We start from the raw sequence: 14,193 nt of genomic DNA, 5'->3' as shown, positions 1-14,193 counted from the left end.
AAAACGAGTCCCGTTGCATACTATAACATATGTATTGTACATAATATACATATACCGGTCAAAACGGTCGTGTTGCCTGCGCTGACCGTTAATCATACGTTAATTACACTCATTAAAAATAATTACAGGACTATAGTGAAGCACGTATGCGTTACGTGTCGGGCGGTACGCGGTCATTATGAAATTATACTTATATTTCTCTGAGGACCAATTTTACAGACTCCTCTATTAGATGCAGCAGCAGCAGCAAAAAACAAAAAAACCACACCGTCCACCGACTCGTGATGTGCATAAACAAGTATTATCGCACATTATCATGCAAGCGCATATTACAGGATAATTATTATTATAAAACTGAAAGCCACGAATAAAAAAAAAAAAAATGTTGCGGTTCCCAAAAAAAACGGACTCTTGGCAGATTTGGGTAATAGATTTTTTGCGCCTATATTACATGTCAATGCTACTGCGTAGCTTTTGTATAATAATTACTGTTTCTATTAAGATGCTACCGAGTTTTACCTTTATGCGGTGTAATAATTATACCAGTGACAATTATTGGTTACACTGATGGAAAATAAGAACGTTATAAACCGCACTGGGGTGTCATAACAAAATAGTATGAATACTAAATAATATTATGTTAACCGCGTTGACGTCGTGTGGCCTCGATGACGCACGGCGGCGGTGTTTCCTTTATTAAAAGCTTTGAACAATAATAACTATGTGTGTTCGCCATTTTGTACTGATAATGAATTATTCAAGCATGCCCGATTGGGTGGAAACAATAGTAATCGAATCGTATTTAACAATCATTCCGATATATTAAATGTGCTAGCAATGCGTCGTAGTAAAATAATCAGCACTAATGTGCATAAATATATTCTACCGCTGTGTCACATATGTATACCAAAAAAAAAATGTATTTTTCACTTATATATTATACTTAATATTATGTTAATTTTATCAATATTACTACTGGCGCACTTAGAGGGAGGCTAGGGAAGTTAAAATCCTTCTAAACTCGTTCATTTCGTTCTGAGGGAGCTTTCAGAGTTTTTAGAAGGTCTGAACATCCTTAGCAAACACTGCCATATCCAAAACAAATAAATATCATATTAATTATTTATTGCAAAACTTGCAGAATTTGCGTTAACCGCTTATCTGAAATATAATATATTAATGAATAAAATACATTCAAACAATGGTGCGCGTTAATTTTTTTAATTAACGTCTAACGATGAGTTCTCTTTCTACTATTTGACCGTTTCGTTTTGTTATCAGCGTAAATATTAAAACAAAAATATATATATATTTTTTTTTTTAATAGCAGACATAATTTTATTTCTGACGTGCCCAACCTAACGGGTGTGTTACATAATCAAAATCATTAAGTAAATTTAAAAAATATTATCTAGGTATAGATTTAAAAAAAATAATAATGTACACACATTGAACGATGAGCGCTGTTGATTATCTATCGACAACAAATACACACAACCAGTAGATATACTTTTAAGTTTTAACCTTTCTCGATTACAATACATAGGTATTGTATATATATATTTATATAATACACTATTATTATATTAGGTAAGTATGTTTATTCGATAACAGTCGCATACTCAATTCGACGATGAAACAACCTACACATATGAGTTGCTTATCAACTTAACTGATTATTGATACAACACATTATTATATATTATTAAGTGGGTTTAATGAGAAAATGTTTAACTCGACGTTTGTAATCGACATAATACGACCGTTCGCCTTAGACTCGATTAAAAATAATTGTTCTTTATCTTTTAAACATATTATGTTTTCAGATAAAATTAATATTATAATTATATTACAAACCACGATCTCGCCCAACAGTATAAATTGTAATGGGATCATATAACAACCGACTTTGTCACCGAGCACATGACAATCCGATATTTTTGCTGGGCGGGTACTTGTATGAGTTTTATATAGTATATAATTATTATTATATAAGTTAATACTTGTAATTTGATTTTTTTTTCGCTTAATTCAAGTTAAAATCGAGTAAAGTGTTTAAGTAAGTGCGTCCAAATACAACTACTAAATGTATACATGTATATATACATTAATCTAAGGGTTGGATCTGGCTGTGCACTAAAGTCTATTGCTTACATTATATTAGGCGGCATTGCGCGCTAATAAACGCAACAGACTCGGCCTTTCGGCGAATCACCTGAGCCAGAAAAATTGACTGTTCGATAAAATATAACCAAAAAAAAAAACCTGTAAGCGCGAGAATCGGAGTGGAAAACCCCAAAGAAAGCGTTGCGAGCGAAGTTAATTATTGTTGCCGCGCGCCGCAACGGCCGCCAAAAAGGGGGGGATGGGCGGCGTCCAGGGGGTGTGGATGGCACGTTCCACGTGTACGCTGTGTGCGCGGGGGAGTGAATCCGAGGCGCCCCCGCCGGGCTAGGCGGTGGCGGCGGCAGCGAGTATGTTCGGTGTCACCGGGGGCCGCGACCGCGCGTATGAATTGGTCAGAGGTGGCCGGGTCGGGAACCAATGGCAGCGCGCCGAGCGGCCGCGTCGCCGTAGCAACGCCGCGACGGTGGCGGGGAGCGCGCCGTACGCGCGCCGCGCACCGGTCCCCGGTCGGGTCTACTAACCTAACCCGGTGGCCCGCGGGTCAGTTCACTCCGATCTGGGATCGCGGCCGCCAGGTCTCCGAAAGGTCAAAATCCGAAACGGTCGCCGCCACCGCCGCCGTTGTGCCGAAAAGTTCGCGATTTACTAAACACAAATAATATTCATTTTTTTTTTTTTGTGTTGTTTTTAATTTTATTATTACAAAATAATAAATTGCGTTTTTCCCGTGCGGTAAAGAAAATTTGATAAAATTACATTTTACGTCGTGGTAGTGCCGCGTGACCGACCGTCGGTAAATTATACGGGGGCATCCCGCGAGTTTTCGTCCGACACATCAGCGTCGCGTTCGTCGGGCCAGCCCGGCAGTTTCAGCGGAAGCTCAGGTCCACACCGGCAGGCACCATTATTATTCCGCATAACGGCCTCGCGGTGTGTCGCGCGGCGGTAGGCGGATTATGCACAGTGTCCGGCGGCGGGCCCGGCATGACCGGTGGCGGGCCGTTGGGCGGCTCGGCCGCGCCGCCCTCACTGCAGGTACCGCACGGCGTGCCGCCGGATCCGCTGTCCGGTGGACATCACCACGATCTTGGCGGATTCACCCGTAGCATGGCCCTGGTGACGCCCGCGTGGCGCGATCCGCCGGTCGGCGGGGGTGGACATCACATGGAAGAGCCGCAACAGAGTACCACGCCGGGTACGGCCAGCTCGCAATCCGGCGGCTCGTTGGCCGCGCTCAGCGGACAGTGCGACAAAAACGGACAGAACATCGAGTGCGTCGTTTGTGGCGACAAGAGCAGCGGTAAACACTACGGACAGTTCACTTGCGAAGGTCGGTTAAAAAAATATAAAACAATTTTGTATATAATAAAAGAAAGGCTCCGGTAAATTAAAAAGAAAAAAATTGTAAGTTGAAATTTCTTCTATTGGGTACAAAAAAACCAGCTAAATCCGGTTAAAAAAACGTCATTTGAAAAAAAATTTTAAAATTATAATTGATAAAACACACATTATAAATTGTGAAAATAAAAAATCGTACAAGTGACAATTTTTCCAACATCAGCCGATGAACATTTTTTTTTTGCCCGAATTTTTATTATTTTATGATTTGTCATCTTAAGAACAGAATTAATAAAAAAAAACAAATTACTTATACTCTTTAAATTTTTTCCGCTACCAAATATAATCACCAATAGAATATACAATACGTATCTAAAAAAAAAAAAATTGATCGCTTAAAAAAATGATTAAAATCTAATTTTCCCGAAATCACTTTAAAATATGTCCGCACGCTCTGTAGGTATTAATGACCACGCGGGAATCATAGCGTTAGGCTTAGGATGAAAAGCGCGCGCCGAATAAAAAAAAACAGTTTTAAGTATGAAAAAACGAAAACGAAAAAAGTATGGTTTCACTGCCTCCGACGGTGCCCAGGATCTAATGGCATACTCACATGCGAACGACCGTGCCAGAAACCGGATTCCTTTGGGTCAACCGGTCGCCGGGTCATAACCCGCGTGTGTACACTACTCCGACAATGATATGATATTGTTATAGACATAAATATATATATATATATACCCTCGTAATATAAACACACCAACAGATGATGATGTCACATTAAAAATCCTTTTCCGGGGTGAATAGCTTAGTGCAAAAACGAACCGGTGAAATTCTAAGCAACAAAGTTTGAAATAAATGTTTTTAAAAAAATGTTATAAAAAAATATTTCTTGCCCATAAAGTTTAAAATCTGTTGATAACCTTTGCGAGGGCTATATATTGAATTCAAACAGATAAAATGTGTTAAAAAAAAAACTAGTAAACAGCAGTTTTGTATAATAATTTCTATGGGAAAAAAAATATATCTTCGGTAACCAATTATTTTTTTACACGTTGTTAAATGAGCAAACGCGGTTTAGATTTAAACCATAAAAGTATATTTCGTATACATTAGCGGTCTGCTCACTTGCATTACAACCTTTACGCCTTAACGGGCAACGAGAATTAATTAATTATAGGAAAAACTGGTTACCCGACTAAATAGGTATATTATTTTTTAATCAAATAATTTAGTCTCGAGCGTGGAAATACACGTAGTTTGCCATTTAGAAAATCAACACCAAAGATGGTGATTTAATTTTAAAAAAAACGGATAATATCTGTACAAAAAGGTGAAAAAAAATATCATTAAGTAATATTAATTTAACAGAAAAAAAATGTTAGAGCTTAAAACATGAACCGATTGTGAATATATATATATATTGATTGTAATCAATTAAATTCAAATTCATTCAACACCATCGCGACCGTTCGCGAATGAAACTACTTTTTAAAATGTTTAATTGGTCTAATGAATGGCGAACGCTACGTGCCAACGGCCAATGTCTATATGAATTAATTAAAATAGTGTAATTCGCACTTGGCCGTTTGCTATAACGTCATAATAATACAACTGTATTTCTCTCGTTAGTAAATATTTTAATACCTTACAACAGCGCAGCGTTCGATAATAATTATATGAAATAATGAATAATACATTTTTCGCTATACTACTATCATATGTTGCCACGCAGTGGAATTCATTGCAAATTTACATTGTGGACCTTTATAGTAGCTATATTATTGCATACGCAGCATAGTCATTTTTCTTGCTCTTCCTTTTTATTTTGCTAGTATAAATCTAGCGAAAGAAAAAATGTATATCACATATAAAATATATATAGTGCCCGATTTGTCAGCGCTCAAGCCATAATCAATTATTATATATTATATAATACATGTGTTAATTCCACCTTAACATTATTATTATAATTACTATTAGCGGCTATTATGACTGTACAGCGGTCTCGGTTCGCGCACTCGTCGTGTTTATAATATAGGCAGTGGTGTATATAGGTATATATATATAAGTAAGCTGTAATCCGGTACACAAATCTGTGCGAGGCCGAACCGGTTTTTTTTTTTTGGCGGCAGCGAACGTTAGTCGAACAATATTGCCATTTGCCTTATCGGATAGGTCGTCAAAATTAAAAAAAAAAAAAAACAAACACAGTACGACGACGTGGTGATCGTTTAAATCGCATTATAAAAAATCAAAAAAACCAAAAGAAAGGTGCGCTTTAAGCGTTAAAAATATACCGTGGGGTGGTGCACGCATATTATTATTATCATTGTATGTACATACAATACCTGTTGCTGTATACGTTTAACCCCTCTCTCTCTCTCTCTCTCTCGACAACGTGTCAATTTCCGATACACAACAACGATAATAATAATATTTAACAGTGTAAATAATAAACAACGTCGATTCGCGCCCCGTTAACCTTTTCCGCATACGACCGCAACAAGTGCGTTTCGAGTCGATTAAAAAACCAATTCGTGTAGGTACCTACTATATAAGTGAAAAAAAAAACATGCAAAATATGTGTTGTAAATGGGCAGCAAAAAAAAAAAATAAATAAAAAGACGCACGCTCGTTGTTAAACGAGTTGAGCGATTAAAATGATTTAATAATAGTACCTAATCTAAAAAAAAAAAAAACCGTATTTATCAATAAAAATATTCCTTGTTGACATTTTTTTTCCTAGAGTCGAAAGAAATTTCCTTAGATCCGATTATTCCCTATGATAATCTTGCTAGTCAAAATGTATGAAAAAAGAAAATCCTCCCAAGACATAGGAAAACAATCTACGCAGAACAAATATAGACTTAGAAATGTATTGTTTAGAATTGACCTATTTCATCTAAAGGCGAGTTTTTATTAACACAATGTTTGATGCTACATAACATGTCCGGTGGCGTATTTTTGGGGGATAGATCCCGCCCATTTGTAGTTAAGTTTTCCGTACTTCTCAATATAATATTACTTCTAACTATTATAAAAAGGCCATTCTATCCCCTATAGCCCCCCTCCTCCCGGACATAACGTTCATAATAATTATCTCGAATTACTGAACGATGTACCTATTTGCAACGCGGAAGTTTCAATACAAAACATTTAGTCGAACAAGCTACGACGCTCTGATGAAACAATAATAATATGAAACTATATGTATTTCATTGTCTAGAATTTACCAACTGTTCAAATATGAATGATGATGGGTTTGCCATTACAAAAGTGTTCACGGACCGTTATAGTTTCAAAACATACCTATATTGCGTCGAAAGTTCCTTGTATTATAATAGCCGAACCGCGAATGATAGTACCTATATAATATAATATAGGTATAATTATTATTGTCTAGACTAGTTATTTGAATTTTAATGGTATAAACAACGACCTTCCGCTGTACTTGTAAAATGTACCTACAGTAGTCCGACTTCGCACCTTGTTGATTTAATAAGCCGCGATTTTTATTTTTTTATTTTACACGAGAGGGGTAAAGAAAAACCTTTTTTCGCCCTATAGAAAAAACCCCATACCCTTAGGGTTTTACACGCGTTCCCGACACCGTGGCCGTTGTTTTTAATGACTGGGCACACAGCACAATGATAATGACGATAATAAACCGCATTATTTACAAGCCTCGACGAATCCAACGCGTCCCTTCATTACCGTGGAATTGTACATTTTTTCCCCCTACTCTCTTTGCCGGTATTTTTTTAATTTTTTTTTTTTGTTAACGTGATATCTTTTTTTTGCCGCCTCTTTATTTTCGTTTCCTCTCTGCCCCTGTCCCCCTCCCCCCTCCCGGTGGCACGAGTGGCCCGGCCCGACGTTTTGTTTATACATTTTAATTGTGTGATATTATTCCGGTTCGGTCTTAATTAGCCCCGCCCGGTCTGCCGCCCGTGTGTCGTCGGTTCGGTGTAATATTAAACGCCGGGGGAATTAACCGAAAAGGAGACAGGGGATACGGGGGTAGGGGAAGGCCGAGAAGGATCCCGACCGTGATAATGAAAAAAAAAAAAAAACACCTAAACCGAAGGGCCAAAGGAGCGGGTTCGGGGGGGTAAGCGACTCGACCGGAGAGCATGCCAAACGTGTGGATTATAAACGAATTCCGTCTAGCGTTTATTATCTAAATATTATGTTTAAACGAAGACTGTGAACAACGACGAACGCGCTCATTTGTTGTATGAGCGCCGTGGGAGATGATAAATAGATCTTATACCCGGCGTAGAACATTATAGGTAGGTATACCGCGCATTACACGCGGCTGCGACGTTTTATTATTCGGCGTTGAATACATTTGTTTTTATTTCTTTCGTCCGCTCATAATACTTAAAAGTGACCCTCTGATCTTGGAGCCGTCCACGTGACCTTTACACGGCCAAACTCTTTTGTACTCTCACTCAACCGTGCGTTCATTAGCAGCTCGCGTTAATTAAAACAAATAACATACATTGTAGGCGCCAGACCAGTTTACAAGCGTGTTATACACCTATGAGTGAGAATTACCGTTGGATTAGATTAGGTTAGGTAATATTATTTTGGACGACAACGTTGTTGTGGTGTTAAAAACGTAGGTACACCCGGAGAAGAGACCAGAATTTCCATGAGAACAATGTGTTAAATCTCGTTAAAACTCAAATTTCATTTGTTATGGGCCACGTCTCATGTATTGTAATTTGCGTTAAACATTATGAGGGGTGAATTAACGTCCAACACAGATTTTGTAGAATTTAGTTTGAGCATTTTAAACTTTTCTCATGTCAGACCCCGACAATAAGGTTGGGAGTGAATCGCCAAACCCCGGAACAGGTACCTATGTACCTGTGTAGACTGTAGTGTAGCTTAAGAATTAAATTAACGAATAACGGCCTAAGGCGTTCGGTTTTGTTAACGCCGTATGATCAATTAATTACTAAATAACGTCTATTATGATATTATATAATACCGACCCGTGATTGGTTTGTGGGGAAACGCATTGTGCGCATTACAATGCGAACCGAGCCGGTACAGCGTTTTGCCCGAAGAGTTAATAGAACGGATGATGATAATAATAATAACGCTAATCCCTAAGACTATAGTCTTTATGATAATTATTATTATACATAGTATTTAGGTGTGACACGCGGGCGCGCACAAATCGTAATTATTATAGATATAGCGTGTAATATAATAAACATATTTTTTGTACATAATAAAATATTACATTGTATATAAGTGTTAGACGAGATCAGACAACGTCATTAGTTGTTGTGTATGTATATGATACATAAGTGTACCCGGTGTACATATTTATAGAAGAGTACGGGCGCTTTGCTATATTACAATATCGTACGCATATAATAGTATGTAGGTATATAATATTATACTTGGCGAGTAAGTAAAATAAGCGAAGTCACGACGCTCAGACACCCTTTCGTTGTCTCTCCGTAGTCTCTCTATACCCAAGTACGTTTCGAAACCCGTAATTTCTCTCTCTCTCTCCCTCTCCTTTATTATTATTATTATTTTTTTTCTCTCAACTCGCGGGACGACTTCGATAAAGAAAAATAAAAAATAAAAAGTACTGTCCGCAGAGGAATGCGAGATGCATATTATGTGTGGTGTGCACCGAGAGAGGCTTATTGTTGTCGGCGGCCCAAAGACAGAGAAAGAGAGAGTGAGGGCGGTCGCCTTCGAAGCGTTTTGTGAGAGAAACGCGCGCGCGCCCGCTCAAGTCCTTCGCCGTCGCCGTTATTATTATTATTATTATCATTATATTATTGTACTTGCCACTTGGGCGGCGGCCACAGCATATATATATATATATATATACATAGTAGAGTAGTATAGTACACATGGTTTGCGTAAATCGGCGTACGTGTGTGTGTGTGTGTGTGTGTAGCGCAAACCCCCAAACCTGTTGGACGTCCGACGATGCCGTGGGAACCGGTCTCGCGGCGTGTGCATCGGATTCCCCATTGTATACTTACACCGCCGTCGTGTCTTCTTCTCTTCGCCTTCTTATTCTTCCTATATTAGTCACCGGCACAACACACACACACACACACACGGGTACTGTACGACTGGGCGGCGTATGTATCAAAATAGTAATAATAATAATAATAATAATAATAAAAAAAGCGAAAAAGAAAATAACCATATACCTAGTAGTAAAAGAATAATATCGTTGCCTCTCGCGGCATACACACACACACAATGGACACGTTTTCTTCTCTCAACTGCCATTATTGTTGCTGTTGTCGTCGTCGTTATTGGTATGATTATTCGCTAGAGATGATATTTTCATCCGAATTGTTTTCCCATTTACCATCGGTTTGCAGTGCCCACGGCCCGAATGATACAATTTACATGTTAAAGTTTTTTTTGGGGGTTTTCTTAAAGGGCCCCTAAACTCTGTGTACTCAAGGGCCCTGCACAGCCTAAGACGGCCCTGTTAAATATTGTACACTAATTAGTGTGACGCCACCCGCCAGGATATCCGCAACACCATTTGCAATTATTCAAACCGCTGAGAGTTCCGGCACAAAACAAACGAATGTAAAAACATTTGTCTTGACCGACATCATGAATCAGCAAACCGATTAGATTGTTTACTTGAAAAACGATGGCCAAAGTATCAGTCGTAAATTATTTACACGTTTCATGTGTTCAGGCCCAGATTGAACGTTAGGCACTGCGCCAAAGGCCTAGAATAAAACAAAGGGCCTATGACTAACGTCATTGTGTGGGCCCAAAGCCCCGAACGAAAAGTAAATGAAATACCTACAAATGTCATTCGTTATTAATGTATAAGCCTCTGAGTCATAGTGGTCTTAGGGCCGTGTCCGGTGTCAGGCTATGTAGGCACACATAGTTTTAGGGCCCTTTAAACAATAAAACGTAAAGATGCAAATTGTACTATTCGAGGCCCCTATCAGACCAAGGGCCACGAACTCGTGCCCCGCGTGTCTTTAGGGCAAAATATGTGACTGTACTCATGACTGTCACAGGCAATAGCATTATTATATCAGTGAAATACTTCTTATGGAAATAATTATTTTTTCGTGGCCAATCGTGCCCAAGCAAAAAACGATAACTTGCGAGGGGAGTAATGTGAGAAACTACTCCTGCCACCCGACCAATAAACAAATGACTTTGACTAATTGGTTAATACTCAAGAGATTTTATTTTACCTCATGTTACAGTATTAATTATACAAACTTTTGATTTTTGTTAACAACACTAATACCGCAGATCCCAATAACAATAACCGTATTAAAAAATAAAAAATAAAACAATTAAGTATTATTGATTATTATTTTACATGCACATTATATTATTATGTCATAACGCGCGTGTGTAGATTAATTAGTACGTTATGTAAAATAGGTACATGTGTTATACCTACATACCCAGAAGGTGTGTAATTCATTTCATCGCTCGGTAGCCGACAGGTTTATATTACAATAATATAATATATTAAGGGGAAAAAATAACAGTAACACGATACACTTCACTTGTTGAACTGTGTAATGCACGCGGTGTTGTGACACCTATTTGCATGATAATAATGTTAAATTAAATGTATAACTGGTCGACGAGAAAGGGTGAGCGTTCACTCGGCCGCATTCGTGCAATACCCTTAATACCGTTGACTTAACTAGGTCAGGGGAGGGGTAGAAGTTCTAAAAGTCTTGTTTTTTGCGATGTAATTTAAATAATTTTGTTTTTTTTGTTTCTCCGTTCACAGGGTGTAAAAGCTTTTTCAAGAGGAGCGTCCGCCGAAACCTGACTTACTCGTGCCGGGGAAGCCGGAACTGCCCTATCGACCAACACCACCGGAACCAATGTCAGTACTGTCGGCTGAAAAAATGCCTGAAAATGGGTATGCGCCGAGAAGGTAAGATTATAAAAAAAAAAAAATACCTCTTGTATTGTTACATAGTAATTGGTAAATTACCAACGCGCCCACGACGTATGTGCATACTACCTATATGTATATACTATATAGGTACGATGATAATAAAGTATAATTATTACGTTATAACGATACACGGGAAGAGAATAGCGATTATAATATTATTATGTACACCTAGAGAAAAAGATCTAGCCGTCGATAAGACACACACATACAGCACCGTGTCAAATCGCTCTGTAGGTCTTCATACGCAGTACCTGTATCGTCTACCCGCGGCCTGTGAGACGTCACTGTTGTATTAATATAGAGGTACCTACTAACTAATACTGTTATTGACGGCGAATAACAATCGAGCGAAGGCGACTCTTATTTTGGCCCGGTTATCCGCGCTCATCCTTAGATGCGTGAAAGATATCCGTTTTTTAATCACCGGCGTGTATCATGTAGAAATTCTAAATAAAAAAAAAATACAAATTCTTTTTATCGTTTCCGGGGGTAGTGGGGGCGTCCCAAGGTCGCGGCTGTGCGTCCTGAGGAAGCGACGACGGGTCAACGTATCACACGGGTCGACGGCGGACATTCTTTGGGTTTTCAACAAGTCATCATCACACATCAAAAGTCGTTTTTATACACACACGCTCACCGCACGCACATAAGTATATAGTTAAAAAAAAAGTCTATAACGTAACGTTATATTCCGATCGCCCTCCCCCGCGATATCCGCGTCGACTTGCACGATTTCACGGGCTTAACGCAAGGTTTAGGTACAGCTGATAAATACCGTGGTCCTAATGTAATTTTTGGTGTGTTTTTTTCTACATATTATAATACCGGCCACGGTCCGCTGGGGCTGGGCAACATCCGTAAAATCGTTGACTTGAAAAAAAGCGTATAGGTATTATAGCTAGAGCATCGCGCTAACGAGAAGGCATATTATAAGAACATATCCGCTATATATATATATATATATATATATATATATATGTAGTTTGGGACTAAACGCGGCGTGAGTCGGCCGTCGATAATCAACGGATTTATAGTATTTTTTTCGTTTTTTAATCTCGTTCCTAATAATTGAAGTCATATGGCGGGACCGCATCGATAGCCCATAATCGTATAGTCTTAGTATATATCAATAATTGAACACTTGTTTTTATTCTTATCGTTTATCCAATTTCGGTCCAAAGCATCGAAGAAAATTCAAATTTTACACAGAAAATCGCAAATTATAGAGGTCTCGGGACATCTCCAGTATGGCTAAAGTGGACTCCTATGTTAATAGGAACATAATAAGACATAGGAGCATGTAGCGTCCAAACAAAAAATGTGCACAGATAGTCTCGGGCTAGGTTATAATATTAGCGTGTGACTAATATAGAACAATAGCCGTATCATAATACTATCCTGTCCGTGGGCCACAAAGTGTCTAGAACAAGTTCCACTTAAGACGTGCAATGTGTTTATGGCATACATGATCTGTTTATGTTTGATGGACTGATCATGAGTGTGAACTCGCCGTTTATACGAATTAAAAAGAAGTTTCTCCGTAAGTATTAGGTACAGTACCGACTTAACTGCTCACGAACTCGTGTGTGGGTCCAAGTATAAATTGGACGTGCCTGCTCTACGACGGCCGGCGTACATATGGGTGAATATTATTTTGGAAGCTTCACGGGTCCCAATTAGAAACCTAGCCTGTGGTTCGTGATCCAGACCGTGTTCACGCGTCATTTGCATTAGCGGCTTGTATGATCTCTCCCGGTATTAATGCGTTTTAACGACCGGGCTACCGAAATTTGTTTGTTTTTTTTTTTTTTTGTCCATACGACTCGTAGCATTTCAAACAATAATAATTACAATCGGCAAACAATCCGAATAACGCGTTTGTTCGGGCATACATATACACGTAGAAGGTATTAATGATACAACGCTATTAATAAGTGCGGGAAGTGCCCGGGCACATACATTCGACTGACGTTTATCCCGGCACAAGTACACAGCCAGGAGAAAACATTATTATATTACTTTATATACATTATGTACGGTAACTTTCGAGAGAACATTTCAGTGTGTGTGTGTGTGCGTGTATTTTTTTTTTTAGTTATTTAATATATTAATAATAATTTTTGCTCCGCGCGTTGATGCGTCTATTCCCCTTTCGCCGCCGACGCTTTCCAAGCACGATCTTCTTTCTCTCTCTATCTCTCTCTCACTCTCTGCCGACGAGAAACCAATTACGCTGTGTTATTATTTTAGTAGGTAATAATAATGTATTTTTGCGCTCAGACGCTTGCGCCATGGGCGTACCGGGCGGGAGAGCAAAGCGGTAAAAAGATACCTCGGAACGCGCTGGTTTCGCGGTTAATTGCTCGAGTCACGCGGCCGACCGTATACCGTATACCGCGCGGTATCGTCGACCGGCAAGTACGATATTATACCTACTAATGAAACGACTTGGCGCACTCGAAGAACAGCTGCAACAGACAGTCGTCGTCGGCGTCGTGCAGTTTACACGCAATCGCCCGTGGGCATCGCGGTTAATCGACTGTACAACTGGGCTCTTACTCGATTTCGCATCTCACGAGGCGCCGGCGGTGGTCGCGTCCCCCCCCCTTGCCCCCCGAGGGACGGTTGCCAGGCTTGCGACAGAATACTATGACTTAGTACTTGATACAACCTAAGTACCTGTACGGTGTACGTAGTGTATCTACATACACGGCACACACCGACGGCGGGAATTCTACACAGCCACAGCCGGCGTCTGTCGAGTGGAG

At 39.4% G+C, this 14,193-nt stretch overlaps 1 protein-coding gene across 1 annotated transcript in view; it reads left to right on the top strand.

The window, feature by feature from the left end:
* Positions 1 to 2,656: 2,656 nt before the first annotated feature.
* Positions 2,657 to 14,193, top strand: part of LOC126846500 (nuclear receptor subfamily 2 group F member 1-B) — a 41,227-nt gene continuing 29,690 nt past the window's right edge. Inside the window, exons 1-2 of the mRNA XM_050585933.1 lie at positions 2,657 to 3,457; positions 11,252 to 11,401. Coding sequence (XP_050441890.1) covers positions 3,112 to 3,457; positions 11,252 to 11,401 — 496 coding nt within the window. The 5' untranslated portion in view covers positions 2,657 to 3,111. The remainder of the gene's footprint in view (positions 3,458 to 11,251; positions 11,402 to 14,193) is intronic.

The sequence above is a fragment of the Adelges cooleyi genome, unplaced genomic scaffold (genome assembly GCF_023614345.1).
Source record: "Adelges cooleyi isolate 19-005CV unplaced genomic scaffold, UGA_ACOO_1.1 ACOO_flye_CR_arks_rails_tigmint_CR_PRNA_9, whole genome shotgun sequence".
Classification (NCBI taxonomy): domain Eukaryota; kingdom Metazoa; phylum Arthropoda; class Insecta; order Hemiptera; family Adelgidae; genus Adelges; species Adelges cooleyi.
This window is presented reverse-complemented; position numbering and strand designations above follow the sequence as displayed.